The sequence below is a fragment of the Lolium rigidum genome, chromosome 4, assembly GCF_022539505.1.
Source record: "Lolium rigidum isolate FL_2022 chromosome 4, APGP_CSIRO_Lrig_0.1, whole genome shotgun sequence".
In the NCBI taxonomy this organism is placed as follows: Eukaryota; Viridiplantae; Streptophyta; class Magnoliopsida; order Poales; family Poaceae; genus Lolium; species Lolium rigidum.
In genome coordinates this window covers 227498985-227513533 of record NC_061511.1, presented here as the reverse complement: position 1 = coordinate 227513533, position 14549 = coordinate 227498985, and the positions used below count along the sequence as shown (strand labels likewise).

The window sequence follows — 14549 nt, the reverse complement described above, 5'->3', positions numbered from 1 at the left end:
CTGGCGTCGAGTGGTGCTTGCTATACCAGACATTTTTGTCGCCTAAAAAATGTACAGATGAATCATTGTGCTTTTAAGGGAAAGCATGATATATATTAGACACACTGATTTATTCAATGCTGCAACAAAACCAGTAGCCCCATAAGAGAGGAGTCATGTGTATAGTCGCTCATGTGAATGCAAAATTGACAAAAGATTGAATTAGCCTTTGCATTTACAAACCTGAGGATAATATAAGAAGAAAAAAATGAACTAACAAAAATGCAAGTAAATTTACCCGAAAAATGTTCAAATCTTATCGAATGAGGTAAGAACAATCCCAAAGGATGCAAATTTGCATTAGCAATTACTAGGTGGCTAGTCAGAGACTCGATCACAATCAGGCGCCAACAGTTCGGATCATGAAATGGAATACCCAGAGATAAACCTTTTTGAGAAAGTTGCATAATCCTCTCTTTCTTTTTGTGCGATTTTTCATTATTGATGGAGCAAATGCACAACAAGGATGCCAACACACAACAGATCCGTACATGCACAATCTTGCCATTGCAGGACCCAGGACCACCACACCAAAAAATTCTGAACTACCCTATGTACACACACACACCTCTGTTAAGCCTAGCTAGAAACGAAAACCAGACGAAGAACAGAACACCTATGGTCGGGTTAGAGAAGAGTAGAGCAGAGGTGGATCAGTCATGGTAGAAGAGGAGCATAACGACACATCGCCGGATGATATAGAGCCTAGCCTTCTGCTCCCTCAGCACCCTGCTAATCCCTCCTCCTGACCCCTTGTGCTTCCCATGGCTCTTCACCTTGCTGTCCATCCTGGCTGAACAGGAACGTACAGTGGTTGAGCTGGGTGAGCAGGAAGGCTCTCTGCTCTTGCACTGCTGCTACTACTACAGATGGATCTGCCTCTGCTGTGGTTGTGGTCAAGCATGCAGTACTTGCTAAGCTTATATAGCATGGCATTGGCACAAAGACAGACTCCATCTCAATGTCTCGTTTGATCGTCACATCTTTGCCAACTTGTGCGTATAAAAATCTAATGAGAGTGAGACGTTGGCTATATAGAGAGAGTTGGGACATATACCTCCTGTAGAAGTGGGAAGCTGCCCCTATCTCCACAGGCACATGGAGCACCCTCTCGCAAGTTGCAGCAAATTATGATGACGCTCCAGGGGACAATTTCCTCTAGGATAGTCGCCTTTCATTGACGAACTGTCCAGTCCAATCTCGGATGTAATATGGTTCCATTCATCTTCAGTGCACACGACTTTGGTATCTGCTCAGTTCATCATAGCGATTCTTTCTGAAGAACCCCGGTATGCCAAAGTAATGAACCATACAACGTCTCACATATTACATAGGGACCTATTTGATAGTTTTGAGTCGGCAACTCAACACCATCATCAAGAACATCAAGAAACCTGGGAAGCTACACTGTAGTTTAAGACGAAAGATAACTAAACAGATCCTTTATAAAGTTTCTTTAGAGTTCATGGAAAATAATATCCTGCCACGGTCGGTACAAATTTTGAAATGGTTACAATTAGCTCAGCTCAGCACACAGTATTCTTAGACATCCTAAATATAGGATCTTGGTCCCATGAGACATGTTCTCCCACTTCTTTGTATCTGGGCAAATCAGATTCTTGGTGCTGCATAAGATAACAGCACATTTCTTAGGTCATGAACTTACCACGAGCACAAAAATGAACAGAAACTCCCACCAAGGTGAAGTATATTACCTCCACCAATTGTGGCTTCAGGGAGTCGTTCTATCGAGTACCTGTGTTGTGTGATATACATGATTGGGACACCAGGAACCTGCCACATTGACAGTATGTATAACATTATCAGCGTAAGGGCATCACTTCTGTGATATCAGATCCTGATGCTGAGCTTTATTGCTGCAAGTATACCTTTCTTATTCTCCTCTTTAAATCTCTATCGCATGTGGCAACGATATAGCATTTGTGCTGTTACAGAAAACATGTGGTTACGGTAACATAAAAGGTAACATATGCCAAAGTGATTATTGATAGCTATCTGAAGATGAACTATGCATTCCAAAGCAATAAAGCATGTATTACTTGTGAGCAACTTGAAGTAAATTTGACTCTTGACCTTTTGTATGAATCTGTACGTAAATAATTATTAAAAATATTGAAGCGATTTCTCAGGGCTAATATGATGGACAATTTTCTAATATGATGGACAATTTTTATCTAACAAATCCAAAAAAAAAATATATATATATATATAATGATCAAAGATAGGGAGGTCTGACAACAAGCTTCATCATGTATTTTGGAACAGAGTTAGTACATGCCAAGATATGTATTTGCATGGGCACAATAGCATGCACTTGATACAATATATGCATCTCCACAAAAATTATAGTGAAGCTTTAACAAATAGTACACATCACCTAATAGGTATTAATAGGCCAACCTCACATGCAGAACCTATTCATTCAACTTGGAAGAAACTTGGATGCCATAATGAACATGAATAAAGATTTTAAATCAACTAAGAACTCTGGAAAAAAACGGAATGAGGGTTACTTTGTGTTGAAATTTAAGGAGCAAACAAACCAAAAAGACTTAAATCATTTCTGACATTGATTCTGTTAAAATTTGGCAACACCAAAAAGATATGTTCATAGTATGAATGACAAGTTTCTGAAGACTATATGGGGAGTTTGCTAAAATGAGCTACCTCGCCTCTTAAGCCCAATAGAATGCTGTTGGCACCTGTACTCCAACTAAACAAAAAGTAACTCAAGGAGGCAGAATCTTACCTGAGTAATTCTGTCCACGATACAGTCATCAGCATATGTTCCCTTGTGCGTGCATGCTAATCTCTGGAACCTAGGGTCCTTAGCAATTCTGTAACAGAGGTAATCACAAAAACACAATTTTTAATGGACAATAAATAATGAATAATATAAACACTAACCACATATATTGTCAAATAGAACACTTATAGGGAGGCAATACATCATATAATAGAATAACTATTGGGCATGAACATACCTCAAAGCCACACGATATTTTTGTCCAAGCTTTTCAAGCTCAGCCATAACACAGTCAGTGATACAAGGGGTACCTTCATAGTAAGGATGAATTTTTCAGGCAAGAAATATGCAGTTCGAAATACACATCAAAAGGATAGCACAAGTCCAAATAAGATAACTGAAAGCAATAGAATGGTGCCATAAGCTTACATTTTGCATAAAGGCAGTCCATCATTCCTTTCTCCAGATCCAACTGCATAGGAAAAAGAAACATTCAGTCACACAGATAATTTCTCCTATGCATGAAGACAAATCTGACTTAAACGGAACATCATTGGCATTAGCAAATAAAATGAGCAACTTTTTTTTTGCGAAATCAAATAAGGAAAAATAGTGCCCTAAATCTACTCACAATATAAACAGTTATCCTGTCCATATAATGTTTTGTCATATGGTGTTAGCAGCTTCAGGTTAGTGCTGAAGCTTTTCCTCACATTGACTTGTGGATCTAAAACACACCACATGGCACAAGCAAATGGATCCATGAATTACCTTTATTGCTACACAGGAATTAGCATACATGCCTGTTATTATAACTTAATAACTTGCTAATAAGAAGAAAAAAACTGCATCCCATGTTTCAGTCCTGATGAATACAAACTTGAAACTATCTACCGAAACAGGGCAGTTGTAAGACAACTTCTGGTGAACATTGAATACTTTGTCATGTTTAGATTTACACAGGGTTTCAGATAAGTGAAACAAAAAAACAGCACACTAATTCGGAGGACGGACCTTGTTCTGGATGGAGAAATTGATGAAGTTGGTGTCGACAATAACCCGGTACGGCGGCCCCAGCGCCATGTTGTAGCTGAAGAACAACGCCGAGGAGACCTGCGGCCTGCAAGCACCAAACCCAAGACGCATGGCACATCAAAATAAAGTGCACACAAAAAATGGTATCCTTAAATCCATGCTCAAGTAGGCACTCACACATTCCGGCCGAGCTTTTCCTTCTCCGTGTCTTTCCTCCTGGGGTCCAGCACCTCATCCTTGTACCTAAGCAACGCAAGGTTTAGGGCTCAGAGCAGCACGAACAGGATTGGCGCTTACTGGGAGAAGGGATGGCTGCTTACTTCTTGATGGTCTTCTTGCTGATAATCTTCTTCACGGCCGCGAACTTGGCGCCTTTGCTTTTCGCCCTCCCCATCCTCAGCTCAGACCTCTGCTGGCGTAGGCGGCGACGGCGTCTCGAATCCGGCGGCGGCAAAGGCGACCCGAACCCCGCGGCAGCGATTCGAATCCGGTGGCGCGGAGGCGACTCGAATCCGTCAGCGGCGGGGGAGAAGTAGACACGGTCGCTCGGATGGGAGGGCGGCGGAGGTAGCTCTGGCCGGCGGGACAAGAGAGGCGGAGGGCAACCGACGAGTACCCCTGTTCCACGTGTGGGCTGGGCCGGCCCAACAAGGGCACGCGTAAATTATTTTTGAATTTATTTTGCAATTCGATGCTCGAAAAACAATTGTTTTGCAATCCCCTCAAAAAATAATAATTTGTTTTGCAATCTGCTTAGTACTTATTTTCTCCTTTCTTTATTTGAGCATTTTACTATTTTTATAACTATTTTTTATTTTTCCCTTATTTTTTATTTTCGGAGATAATACATGGATACATTTTTCTACATGCATGATAACATGAAAAAAATTATCTTCCCTTTTATATCTTTCTTTCATTATGATTTTTCCCGGTTTTATCTTATTTTTTATTTTTCACTTTCATTCTAGTTTTTATTTCATTACAAGAACTACTCCCTTTGGTCCAAAATTGAAATTCTAGGTTTGTACTAGGTCAAATCACCAAAATTCGGCGCTGTTTTCACTAGTGCCGATAGGGGATTCCAGCGGCCAGTTTCAAACAGAGTAATTTATGTTTGCGTCTACCCGGTCAAAATTTGGGTCTGCCCTCATCTCAACGCCAGACGCAAACTGATCGTTGTGTCCGTGCCGACGCAGATGCGGCCCATGTGCGGACGCAGCGCGTGTCCGCGTTCTCCAACCTTATGCCTTTTTGGCGGTGAGGGCGGGGCCTAGATCTCTACCTTCCGTGCGCGGCAGCATCACTAATCACATGTGTGCTTGCTCACTGCTTGCTGCGGCGCCTTCAACGGGCACACTTCGGCTTTGGCAGCAGTACCAGTAGTGGTGGGCGGCGGCTGGGCTTCCACACCGCCATCAATGACACGCGCCAGCGCTTGGAAAGCAGCGTAGGCATTCATAGAGACAACTTCCCCGCCCCTTTTTAAGGGATCATCTTTTTCCCCGCCATTGCCACAAGCAAGCCAAGCTCTCCCCCACCACCATGTCCATCTCCATTTCCCACAACACAACGACTGGCGTGACCTCGGCCATGGGTTTTCCTATGAATTAAAATTACAAAATAAATCCGTCGAAATGCTGGGCAGGGGCGACCCAAGCGGACACTACGCATTTAGAAGGCTATTTCAATGTTCGCGACCCGACGCAGATGGATAAAATCGGACATGTTTGAATGTGTCGGGCAGCTGAAGATGTCCTAATTTCTTGCATGGAAAAACAATGTATTCGGACTCACCGTGACGAAACTACATTATTGGCTATTTGATTTTTTTTCTTACCATTGATCTTGTCTTATACTCCCTCTGATCAGGATTACAAGGCCTGAGAGCTTGTTAAAATTGTTACAAATTATAAGGTCTACCTCATTTATTGTCTACTCTTCTCTAGTGCATGCTCTTTCTTTTTATGCTGTGTTTGGTTGCGTTGAATTGGGCTCGGAATCAGCCAATCTGGAATTTGGGACCTGTTTCCACCGTTTGGTTAGGCCTTAGAATTGGAGCCTGGAAACTGAGGGCGAATTCCACGCACCGGTTCGGCCCGTGTAAACTTCGCTCGAAACTTTCCGAGGTCAGACCCTCGGAAACCCGTGGAATCGAAGCAGCCTCTTCCTCCCGCGAGCAGAGCGAGCAAGCGAGATTCGCCCGTCGCCACCTTCCTCCCGACGCGAGCAGCCGGAACGGCGGAGCCCCGACGGTGGCACGCAGGTTCGGTCCCCTCCTCTTCTCCCTTTCCTCGCTTCCCCCTCTTCTTCCCTCTGCGTCGCCTCCCCTGGCCGCCCCTCTCCCGGCGCGTCCGCCGCCGATAAGGCACCGCTCGCCGACCTCTCCCGGCGCGGCCGCCGCCGATAAGGCACCGCTCGCCGACCTCTCCCTGTGGGAGCTCCAAGTCGTGGCCATCTGCTTCACGCCATCACCTGCGGCTAGATCGAGTGCCTCGTGGGCGCCGGCGGCGATGTCTCCGGCGGCGGAGATGGACTGTGCGCGCTGTAGATTTCGTCGGGGACATGCTCAGGAGGGGCAGCGTTGGGCGCGGGAGCGGACTACGACGGCGAGCATGAAGGCCCCGTCGGGACCTCGCCTGGAAGACAATGGAATTTAACTGCCCATATATTTTATAGGAATGATTTATTGTCTGTGCTAAATAATATATTTTCCCAAGTGTACACATGTTTATATGGTCCAAACTCAACAGAACACCAAATTCCATGGTTTATGCATCCAAACAGGATTTGGAATTGGGTTCATCCTTTGATTCCAACATAAAATTCCGAGTACATCCAAACAACCGAATTCGAATTCGAAGCCAATTCATTTCTATCTTGGATTTGGAATCTGAAAGTCCAATTCAATTCCATAGAGAATTCTATGCATCCAAACACAGCATTAGGGAAATGCTAACAATCGTCCGGGGGAACGACGCCTCACGATCCCCCGCCTCCTTTGCACGCCGCGTGTCCAACCAAGCGCCCACGCGTAGAGAAAGCGTTGGAGGGCCCACCTTATCGTTTGCTGCTGTCTTCCCCACGAGCGTCTCCTCAGAAAAAATCTATGAACTAGTCACCATCCCCGCGCCTCCCTCACGGACCTCCTCTCTTCTCGCGTACCTCCGGCCGCCGGCGCTGGAGCCTCAGCTACTGAGCCATCCAGCATCTCGGCGCCCTCCTCCACGCGCCACTCCCAGCGGAGCCATGCACCGGCAGCGCCGCCTCTTGGCCAAGCATGGCTGCAGTCCGGACGACGACGCGATCCGCCTCCTCGAGTTCTGGGTCGACGCGATCCTAGAGGCCCCCCTACCCCCGGAGTCCGCCGCGACCCCCCGCTGCTACAAGCAGCCGCCCCCGTTTCTACAAGCAGCCGCCCCCGTTGCTACAAGCAGCCGCCCCCGTTGCTACAAGCAGCCGCCAGCTCTGCTACAACCAGCGGCCGGCTCTGCTACAGATGGCCGCCGGTTCTGCGACAACCTGCCGCCGACTCTTCTACCACCGGGCTCGAGCTCCTTTTCCACCACCGTTGCTGCAATCAAGAGGAGCACGCATGGTCGGCGCGTGCTGCTGCAGACAGGCATCTTGCTCCCCCGGTAATCGCCGGTCAGCCATACGGCGGGACCAAGGGAGTGGGGGCTTGCTACACACGACGGTTGGGTCTGCTACACATGGCGGCGGGGTCTGCTACAGACGATGGCCGGGTCTGCTACACACGGCGGCAAGTTCTGCTACCAACAACAGGTTCTGCTACCGACGACTCCCGCGCCTGCTACACACGGCGGCCCGCATTGCTCCCTACGACGGCCAGCGATGCTACCGACAATGGTGGTGCTCCGACGGCGATGCTGCGACCCGCCACCGACAGTACTACGAGCGGGCGTCGAAGCTCCGGCGACGGGCGAGGCTCACGACGGAGTGACTGTCAGCTTTCGAGCTCAACTAAAACGACAATGGAGATGATCAGAGAGAGAGACGAGTGGTTTGGTGCTGTGTAAACCTTACAGCTTTTCTGTTCTTCCTCTTCCTCCTTTTATTCTCACGATTACAGGGTTTAACTGAAAATCCTAAAAACTAGGACACGAGCAGAGACACGACGCTGCCATCCCAACGTCCTCCACTCGTCCCCTATTTCAGCACCATGATCGCATCAACGTGCCATCCCACGTTTGATCAGGGCGCCGATCTTATCTTGCTAAGGAAAGTAAAGACTGAGTCGCAGCTTAGTTCCTACCAACGGAAAGAAATCAAACTATGCCTAACTGACGAAACTGAAGAAACAAGGCAGCTGTTAACTGACAATCTCCCCCTTAATCAGCTGCCGAGGTTGATGATCCCCAGCTTCGCGCGCAGCTCCTGGAACTTAGGCCTTGGTAGAGCCTTGGTCATGATGTCTGCGAGCTGCTCGCTGGTGTGAACATACTCCACGACGATGCTTCCCTTCTGCACACACTGACGGATGAAGTGATATCGTGTGTCAATGTGCTTGGTCCTGTCATGGAATACAGGGTTCTTGCACAGCTGGATCGCCGACTGATTGTCGATGAAGAGAGTAGCCGAGCCACCAGTTCCGTGCAGATCACCGATCATCCGCTGTAACCAAATGCCTTGGCACGCAGCAGACGATGCAGAAATGTACTCAGCTTCGCAGGACGAGAGCGCGACCACCTTCTGCTTCTGAGATTGCCAGTAGATCGCGCTGCCTCCGAGGAAGAACACCATGCCAGACGTGCTCTTCCTGTTGTCCATGTCTCCGGCGTGATCAGCGTCGCTGAATCCGATCAGCCGAGGCTCCCCCGTGCTCCGGCCATATCTGCACCCAAAATGTAGAGTGCCTGCTATGTATCTGATCACATGTTTCACCGCCGCCCAGTGTTCTGTCGTTGGCGCCTCCATGAACTCTGTCGACGAAGCCGACGGCGTACGTGATGTCTGGCCTCATGTGGACAAGGTATCGCAGGCTCCCCACTATGCTGCGGTAGAGGGTGACGTCGACCGGCGGGTTTGAGCTTTGCTTGCTCAGTTTGAGGCGAGGCTCCATTGGCACGTGCACGGGGTTGCAGTCCGACAGCCCAGCCTTCTCGACCAGCTTGGCCGCATACGCGGCTTGCTTGAGCGTGATCCCCATGGGGCTCTGCTGTACCTCGATGCCGAGGTAGTACCACAGCAGCCCAAGATCACTCATGGAGAACTTGGCCTTCATCTGCTCCTTGAAGTTGTCGATCGTTGTCGTGCTTGAGCCTGTGACGATGAGATCGTCGACGTAGACCCCAAGCAGGAGACGATCACCGCCGGTGCAGCGCATGTACACCGCGTGCTCCGATGGGCTACGGCTGAAGCCAAGAGACAGGAGCGTGTCGTCGAGCTTTGCGTTCCACGCACGGGGAGCTTGGCGAAGACCGTACAACGCCTTGGACAGGCGCAGCACTTTCTCTTCCTCGCCGCCTCGCTCGAACCCTGGGGGCTGCGTGACGTAGACCTCCTCCTCCAGGTCTCCATTAAGGAACGCGGATTTGACGTCGAGATGGTGCACGTCCCATCCGGCGTGCGCGGCGATGGCGAGGAGAAGCCGCACAGAGTCGAGCCTCGCTACTGGAGCGAACACCTCGTCGAAATCGACGCCGGCGCGTTGCACGTAGCCCTTTGCGACGAGCCTGGCCTTGTGCTTGATCACCTCACCGGCGGCGTCCTTCTTGAGCTTGAAGACCCACTTGAGGCCGATCGGACGCTTGCCGGCAGGCAACGTGGTCAGCGTCCACGTTTTATTCTCCTCGATGGATGCCAGCTCGTCGGTCATCGCGGCGCGCCATGCCGCGTGAGGTTCCGCTTCCTGGAAGCTGGTTGGCTCCTCACCTGCAACGAGATACAGCTCACCAGTATCGTTGCTGTCGAGGCCATCGACGATGCTCTCCAGCGTACGGTAGCGGCGTGGCCCTTCCTCTCCAACCAGCTCCGAGTCTGGAGTGGCGCCGGCGGGAGGGGAGACATACCTCTCGGCGACTGACCCTTGCCCATCGCTGCCTTGGACAGGTGTTGTGTCCATGAAGGGCACGGACATGTTGGGAGTCGCTGCTGGCGTGCGCGTGGGCGTCGTGGGCGTCGTGGGCTCCTCGCGTGCAGCAGGTGCCCTTGTCACTCCCACCGGCGAGGCGAAATCGATGACGAATGAGCCTGGGTTTTCCACCGGCGTGTCCCAGTCCCAGCTCGCTCGTTCATCGAAGACCGCATCCCTGGAGATGTGGACGCGCTTGCCGATCGGGTCGTACACACGCCACGCCTTTGTCGCGCCATGCTCATACCCGATGAACACAGTGCGTAGACTGCGATCGTCGAGTTTCTTGAGCCCAGGTCGAGTGATCTTGATGTGGGCGATGCAACCGAAGGTGCGGAAGTGACCAACGGCTGGCTTCTGGCCATGCCAAGCCTCGTGCGGCGTCATGCCGCGGACGGACTTCGTCGGAGCGCAGTTCAGGAGGTGCACAGCCGTGGTGACTGCCTCCCCCCAAAACTCGTTCGGCATGTCCTTCGTCTTCAGGAGGCATCGTGCCGTCCCTACGACGGACTGGTTTCGCCTCTCCACGACGCCGTTTTGCTGCGGGGAGTGATACGTCTCCAACGTATCGATAATTTCTTATGTTCCATGCTACTTTATTGATGATACCTACATGTTTTATGCACATTATATGTCATATTTATGCATTTTCTGGAACTAACCTATTAACAAGATGCCGAAGTGCCAGTTCTTGTTTTCTGCTGTTTTTGGTTTCAGAAATCCTAGTAACGAAATATTCTCGGAATTGGACGAAATCAACGCCCAGGTTCCTATTTTGCCCGGAAGCATCCAGAACACCCGAGAACCGCTAGAGGAGGCCCCTGTGGGCCCCAGATGATAGGGTGGCGCGGCCTGGGCCCTGGCCGCGCCGCCCTATGGTGTGGTGGCCCCAGGCCCCCTCCGAGGCTGCCCTTTCGCCTATATAAAGCCCCTGCATCGAAAACCCTTACGGAGGAAGCCACGGTACGCGAAACCTTCCAGAGCCGCCGCCATCGCGAAGCCAAGATCCGGGGGACAGGAGTCTCCGTTCCGGCACCCTGCCGGACGGGGAAGTGCCCCGGAAGGCTTCTCCATCGACACCGCTGCCATCTCCACCGCCATCTTCATCACCGCTGCTTGCTCCCATGAGGAGGGAGTAGTTCTCCATCGAGGCTCGGGGCTGTACCGGTAGCTATGTGGTTAATCTCTCTCCTATGTACTTCAATACAATGATCTCATGAGCTGCCTTACATGATTGAGATTCATATGAGTTTTGTATCACTATTCATCTATGTGCTACTCTAGTGATGTTATTAAAGTACTTTATTCCTCCTCCACGTGTGTAAAGGTGACAGATGTGTGCACCGTGTGAGTACTTGGCGTAGGCTATGATTGTGATCTCTTGTAGATTGCGAAGTTAACTATTGCTATGATAATATTGATGTGATCTATTCCTCCTACATATGCATGAAGGTGACAAGTGCGCATGCTATGTTAGTACTTGGTTTAGTCTTTTGATCTATCTTACACTATAAGGTTACTTAAACATGAGCATTATTGTGGAGCTTGTTAACTCCGGCATTGAGGGTTCGTGTAATCCTACGCAATGTGTTCATCATCCAACAAGAGAGTGTAGAGTATGCATTTATCTATTCTGTTATGTGATCAAAGTTGAGAGTGTCCACTAGTGAAAGTCTATTCCCTAGGCCTTGTTCCTAAATATCGCTATCGCTGCTTGTTTACTTGTTTTATTGCGTTACTACTGCTGCGTTACTACTGCTTGTTTACTTCCTACAATATTACTACCATCAACTGCATGCCAGCAAGCACTTTTCTGGCGCCATACTACTGCTCATACTTATTCATACCACCTGTATTTCACTATCTCTTCGCCGAACTAGTGCACCTATTAGGTGTGTTGGGGACACAAGAGACTTCTTGCTTTGTGGTTGCGGGGTTGCATGAGAGGGATATCTTTGACCTCTTCCTCCCTGAGTTCGATAAACCTTGGGTGATCCACTTAAGGGAAACTTGCTGCTGTTCTACAAACCTCTGCTCTTGGAGGCCCAACACTGTCTACAAGAATAGAAGCACACGTAGACATCAAGCACTTTTACGGCGCCGTTGCCGGGGAGGGAAGGTAAACGGCACTCACACATTGGCAAGCCCGGCAACTAAGCACTTTTCCTCCCTCGTCAACTACGCGCCAAGCACTTTTCTGGCGCCGTTGCCGGGGAGGAAAGGTAAAAGGCACTCATACTCCGGTTCCAGGTAACAGTACTTTTCTGGCGCCATTGTGTGTGTGCTCGAAGCTATTTCCTTTAGACTCTGCAATTGCGACATTTGGTTTCTTGTTTACACTAGTTAGGCATAATGGACAACAATGACCTTTTTATTCTATTTCCTGATTTAAGACATGGATGGTTTGATGCAAAAATTAAAAAACCCATGGAACATATTAATATGAATGCTTTGAATACTATTGTTGCTAATGCTATGGAAAATTCTAAGCTTGGGGAAGCTGGCTTTGATGAGCATGATATTTTTAGTCCCCCAAGCATTGAGGAGAAAATTTACTTTGATGATACTTTGCCTCCCATTTATGATGATTATAATGATAGTAGTCTTTTGTTACCACCTGTTATGGAGGATAAATTTGATTATGATTACAATATACCTCCTATATTTGATAGCTACTTTGTTGAATTTGCTCCCACTACAATTAATAAGAATGACTATGCTTATGTTGGGAGTAGTAATTATTTTATGCATGAGACTCATGATAAGAATGCTTTATGTGATAGTTATATTGTTGAGTTTGCTCATGATGCTACTGAAAATTATTATGAGAGAGGAAAATATGGTTGTAAAAAATTTCATGTTACTAAAACACCTCTCTATGTGCTGAAATTTTTGAAGCTACACTTGTTTTATCTTCCTATGCTTGTTACTTTGCTCTTCATGAACTTGTTTATTTACAAGATTCCTATGCATAGGAAGCATGTTAGACTTAAATGTGTTTTGAATTTGCCTCTTGATGCTCTCTTTTGCTTCAACTTCTATTTCTTGCGAGTGCATCATTAAAACTGCTGAGCCCATCTTAATGGCTATAAAGAAAGAACTTCTTGGGAGATAACCCATGTGTTTATTTTACTACAGCAATTTTTGTTTTGTTGAGTCTTGGAAGTTGTTTACTACTGTAGCAACCTCTCCTTATCATGTGTTTGTGCCAAGTAAAGTTTCTATGTTAAAGTTGATGTTATATTTGGGATCGCTGTGCAGAAACAGCATTGCTGTCTGTCACGAATCTGGGCACAAGTCTCTGTAGAAAATTCGAAAAAATCTGCCAATTTACGAGCGTGATCCTCAGATATTTACGCAACTTTCATTAGTTTTGAGTTTTTCCATTTGAGCAAGTCTGGTGCCATTTTAAAATTCGTCTTTACGGACTGTTCTGTTTTTGACAGATTCTGCCTTTTATTTTGCATTGCCGCTTTTGTTAAGTTGAATGAGTTTCTTTGTTCCATTAACTTTCAGAAGTTTTGTGCAATGTCCAGAAGTGTTAAGAATGATTGTGTCACCTCTGAACATGTGAATTTTTGATTATGCACTAACCCTCTAATGAGTTTGCTTGAAGTTTGGTGTGAAGGAAGTTTTCAAGGGTCAAGAGAGGAGTATGATATACTATGATCAAGAGGAATGAAAGCTCTAAGCTTGGGGATGCCCCCATGGTTCATCCCTGCATATTTCAAGAAGACTCAAGCATCTAAGCTTGGGGATGCCCAAGGCATCCCCTTCTTCATCGACAAAGTATCAGGTTCCTTCTCTTGAAACTATATTTTTTTTCGGTCACATCTTATGTACTTTACTTGGAGCGTCTGTGTGTGCTTTTATTTTTGTTTTGTTATCTTCGTTCTCTGAATAAGTTCATCCTTGTGTGGGAGAGAGACACCCTCCGCTGGTTCGTATGAACACATGTGTTCTTAGCTCATAATATTCATGGCGAAGTTTCCTCTTCGTTAAATTGTTATATGGTTGGAATTGGAAAATGCTACATGTAGTAATTGGTAAAATGTCTTGGATAATGTGATACTTGGCAATTGTTGTGCTCATGTTTAAGCTCTTGCATCATATACTTTGCACCTATTAATGAAGAAATACATAGAGCTTGCTAAAATTTGGTTTGCATAATTGGTCTCTCTAAGGTCTAGATAATTTCTAGTATTGAGTTTTGAACAACAAGGAAGACGGTGTAGAGTCTTATAATGTTTACAATATGTCTTTTATGTAAGTTTTGCTGCACCGGTTCATCCTTGAGTTTGCTTCAAATAACCTTGCTAGCCTAAACCTTGTATCGAGAGGGAATACTTCTCATGCATCCAAAATCCTTGAGCCAACCACTATGCCATTTGTGTCCACCATACCTACCTACTACATGGTATTTCTCCGCCATTCCAAAGTAAATTGCTTGAGTGCTACCTTTAAACAATTCAAAAGTTATTACCTCTTATTTGTGTCAATGTTTTATAGCTCATGAGGAAGTATGTGGTGTTTATCTTTCAATCTTGTTGGGCAACTTTCACCAATGGACTAGTGGCTTCATCCGCTTATCCAATAATTTTGCAAAAAGAGCTGGCA

The 14549-nt window shown here is 47.2% G+C and overlaps 1 protein-coding gene across 1 annotated transcript; it reads right to left on the bottom strand.

Moving 5' to 3' along the window:
- Window positions 1–1466: 1466 nt before the first annotated feature.
- On the bottom strand, window positions 1467–4379 carry LOC124649683 (rRNA-processing protein FCF1 homolog). The gene is made up of 9 exons (XM_047189275.1): window positions 4162–4379; window positions 4019–4084; window positions 3821–3926; window positions 3236–3278; window positions 3045–3117; window positions 2810–2897; window positions 1929–1985; window positions 1755–1833; window positions 1467–1664 (listed from the first exon to the last, which is right to left on the bottom strand). The coding sequence occupies exons 1-9, from the start codon at window positions 4233–4235 to the stop codon at window positions 1651–1653; spliced, it is 600 nt and encodes a 199-aa protein (XP_047045231.1). The 5' UTR covers window positions 4236–4379; the 3' UTR covers window positions 1467–1650.
- Between the last annotated feature and the right edge of the window lie 10170 nt (window positions 4380–14549).

Coding starts and splice junctions, on each gene's coding strand:
- LOC124649683 (XM_047189275.1), bottom strand. CDS start 4,235: ATGGGGAGGGCGAAAAGCAAAGGCGCCAAGTTCGCGGCCGTGAAGAAG. Junction 3,279..3,820: donor ATTTCTCCATCCAGAACAAG/GTCCGTCCTCCG, acceptor TTTCCTATGCAG/TTGGATCTGGAGAAAGGAAT. Junction 1,986..2,809: donor TCGTGGACAGAATTACTCAG/GTAAGATTCTGC, acceptor TTTCTGTAACAG/CACAAATGCTATATCGTTGC.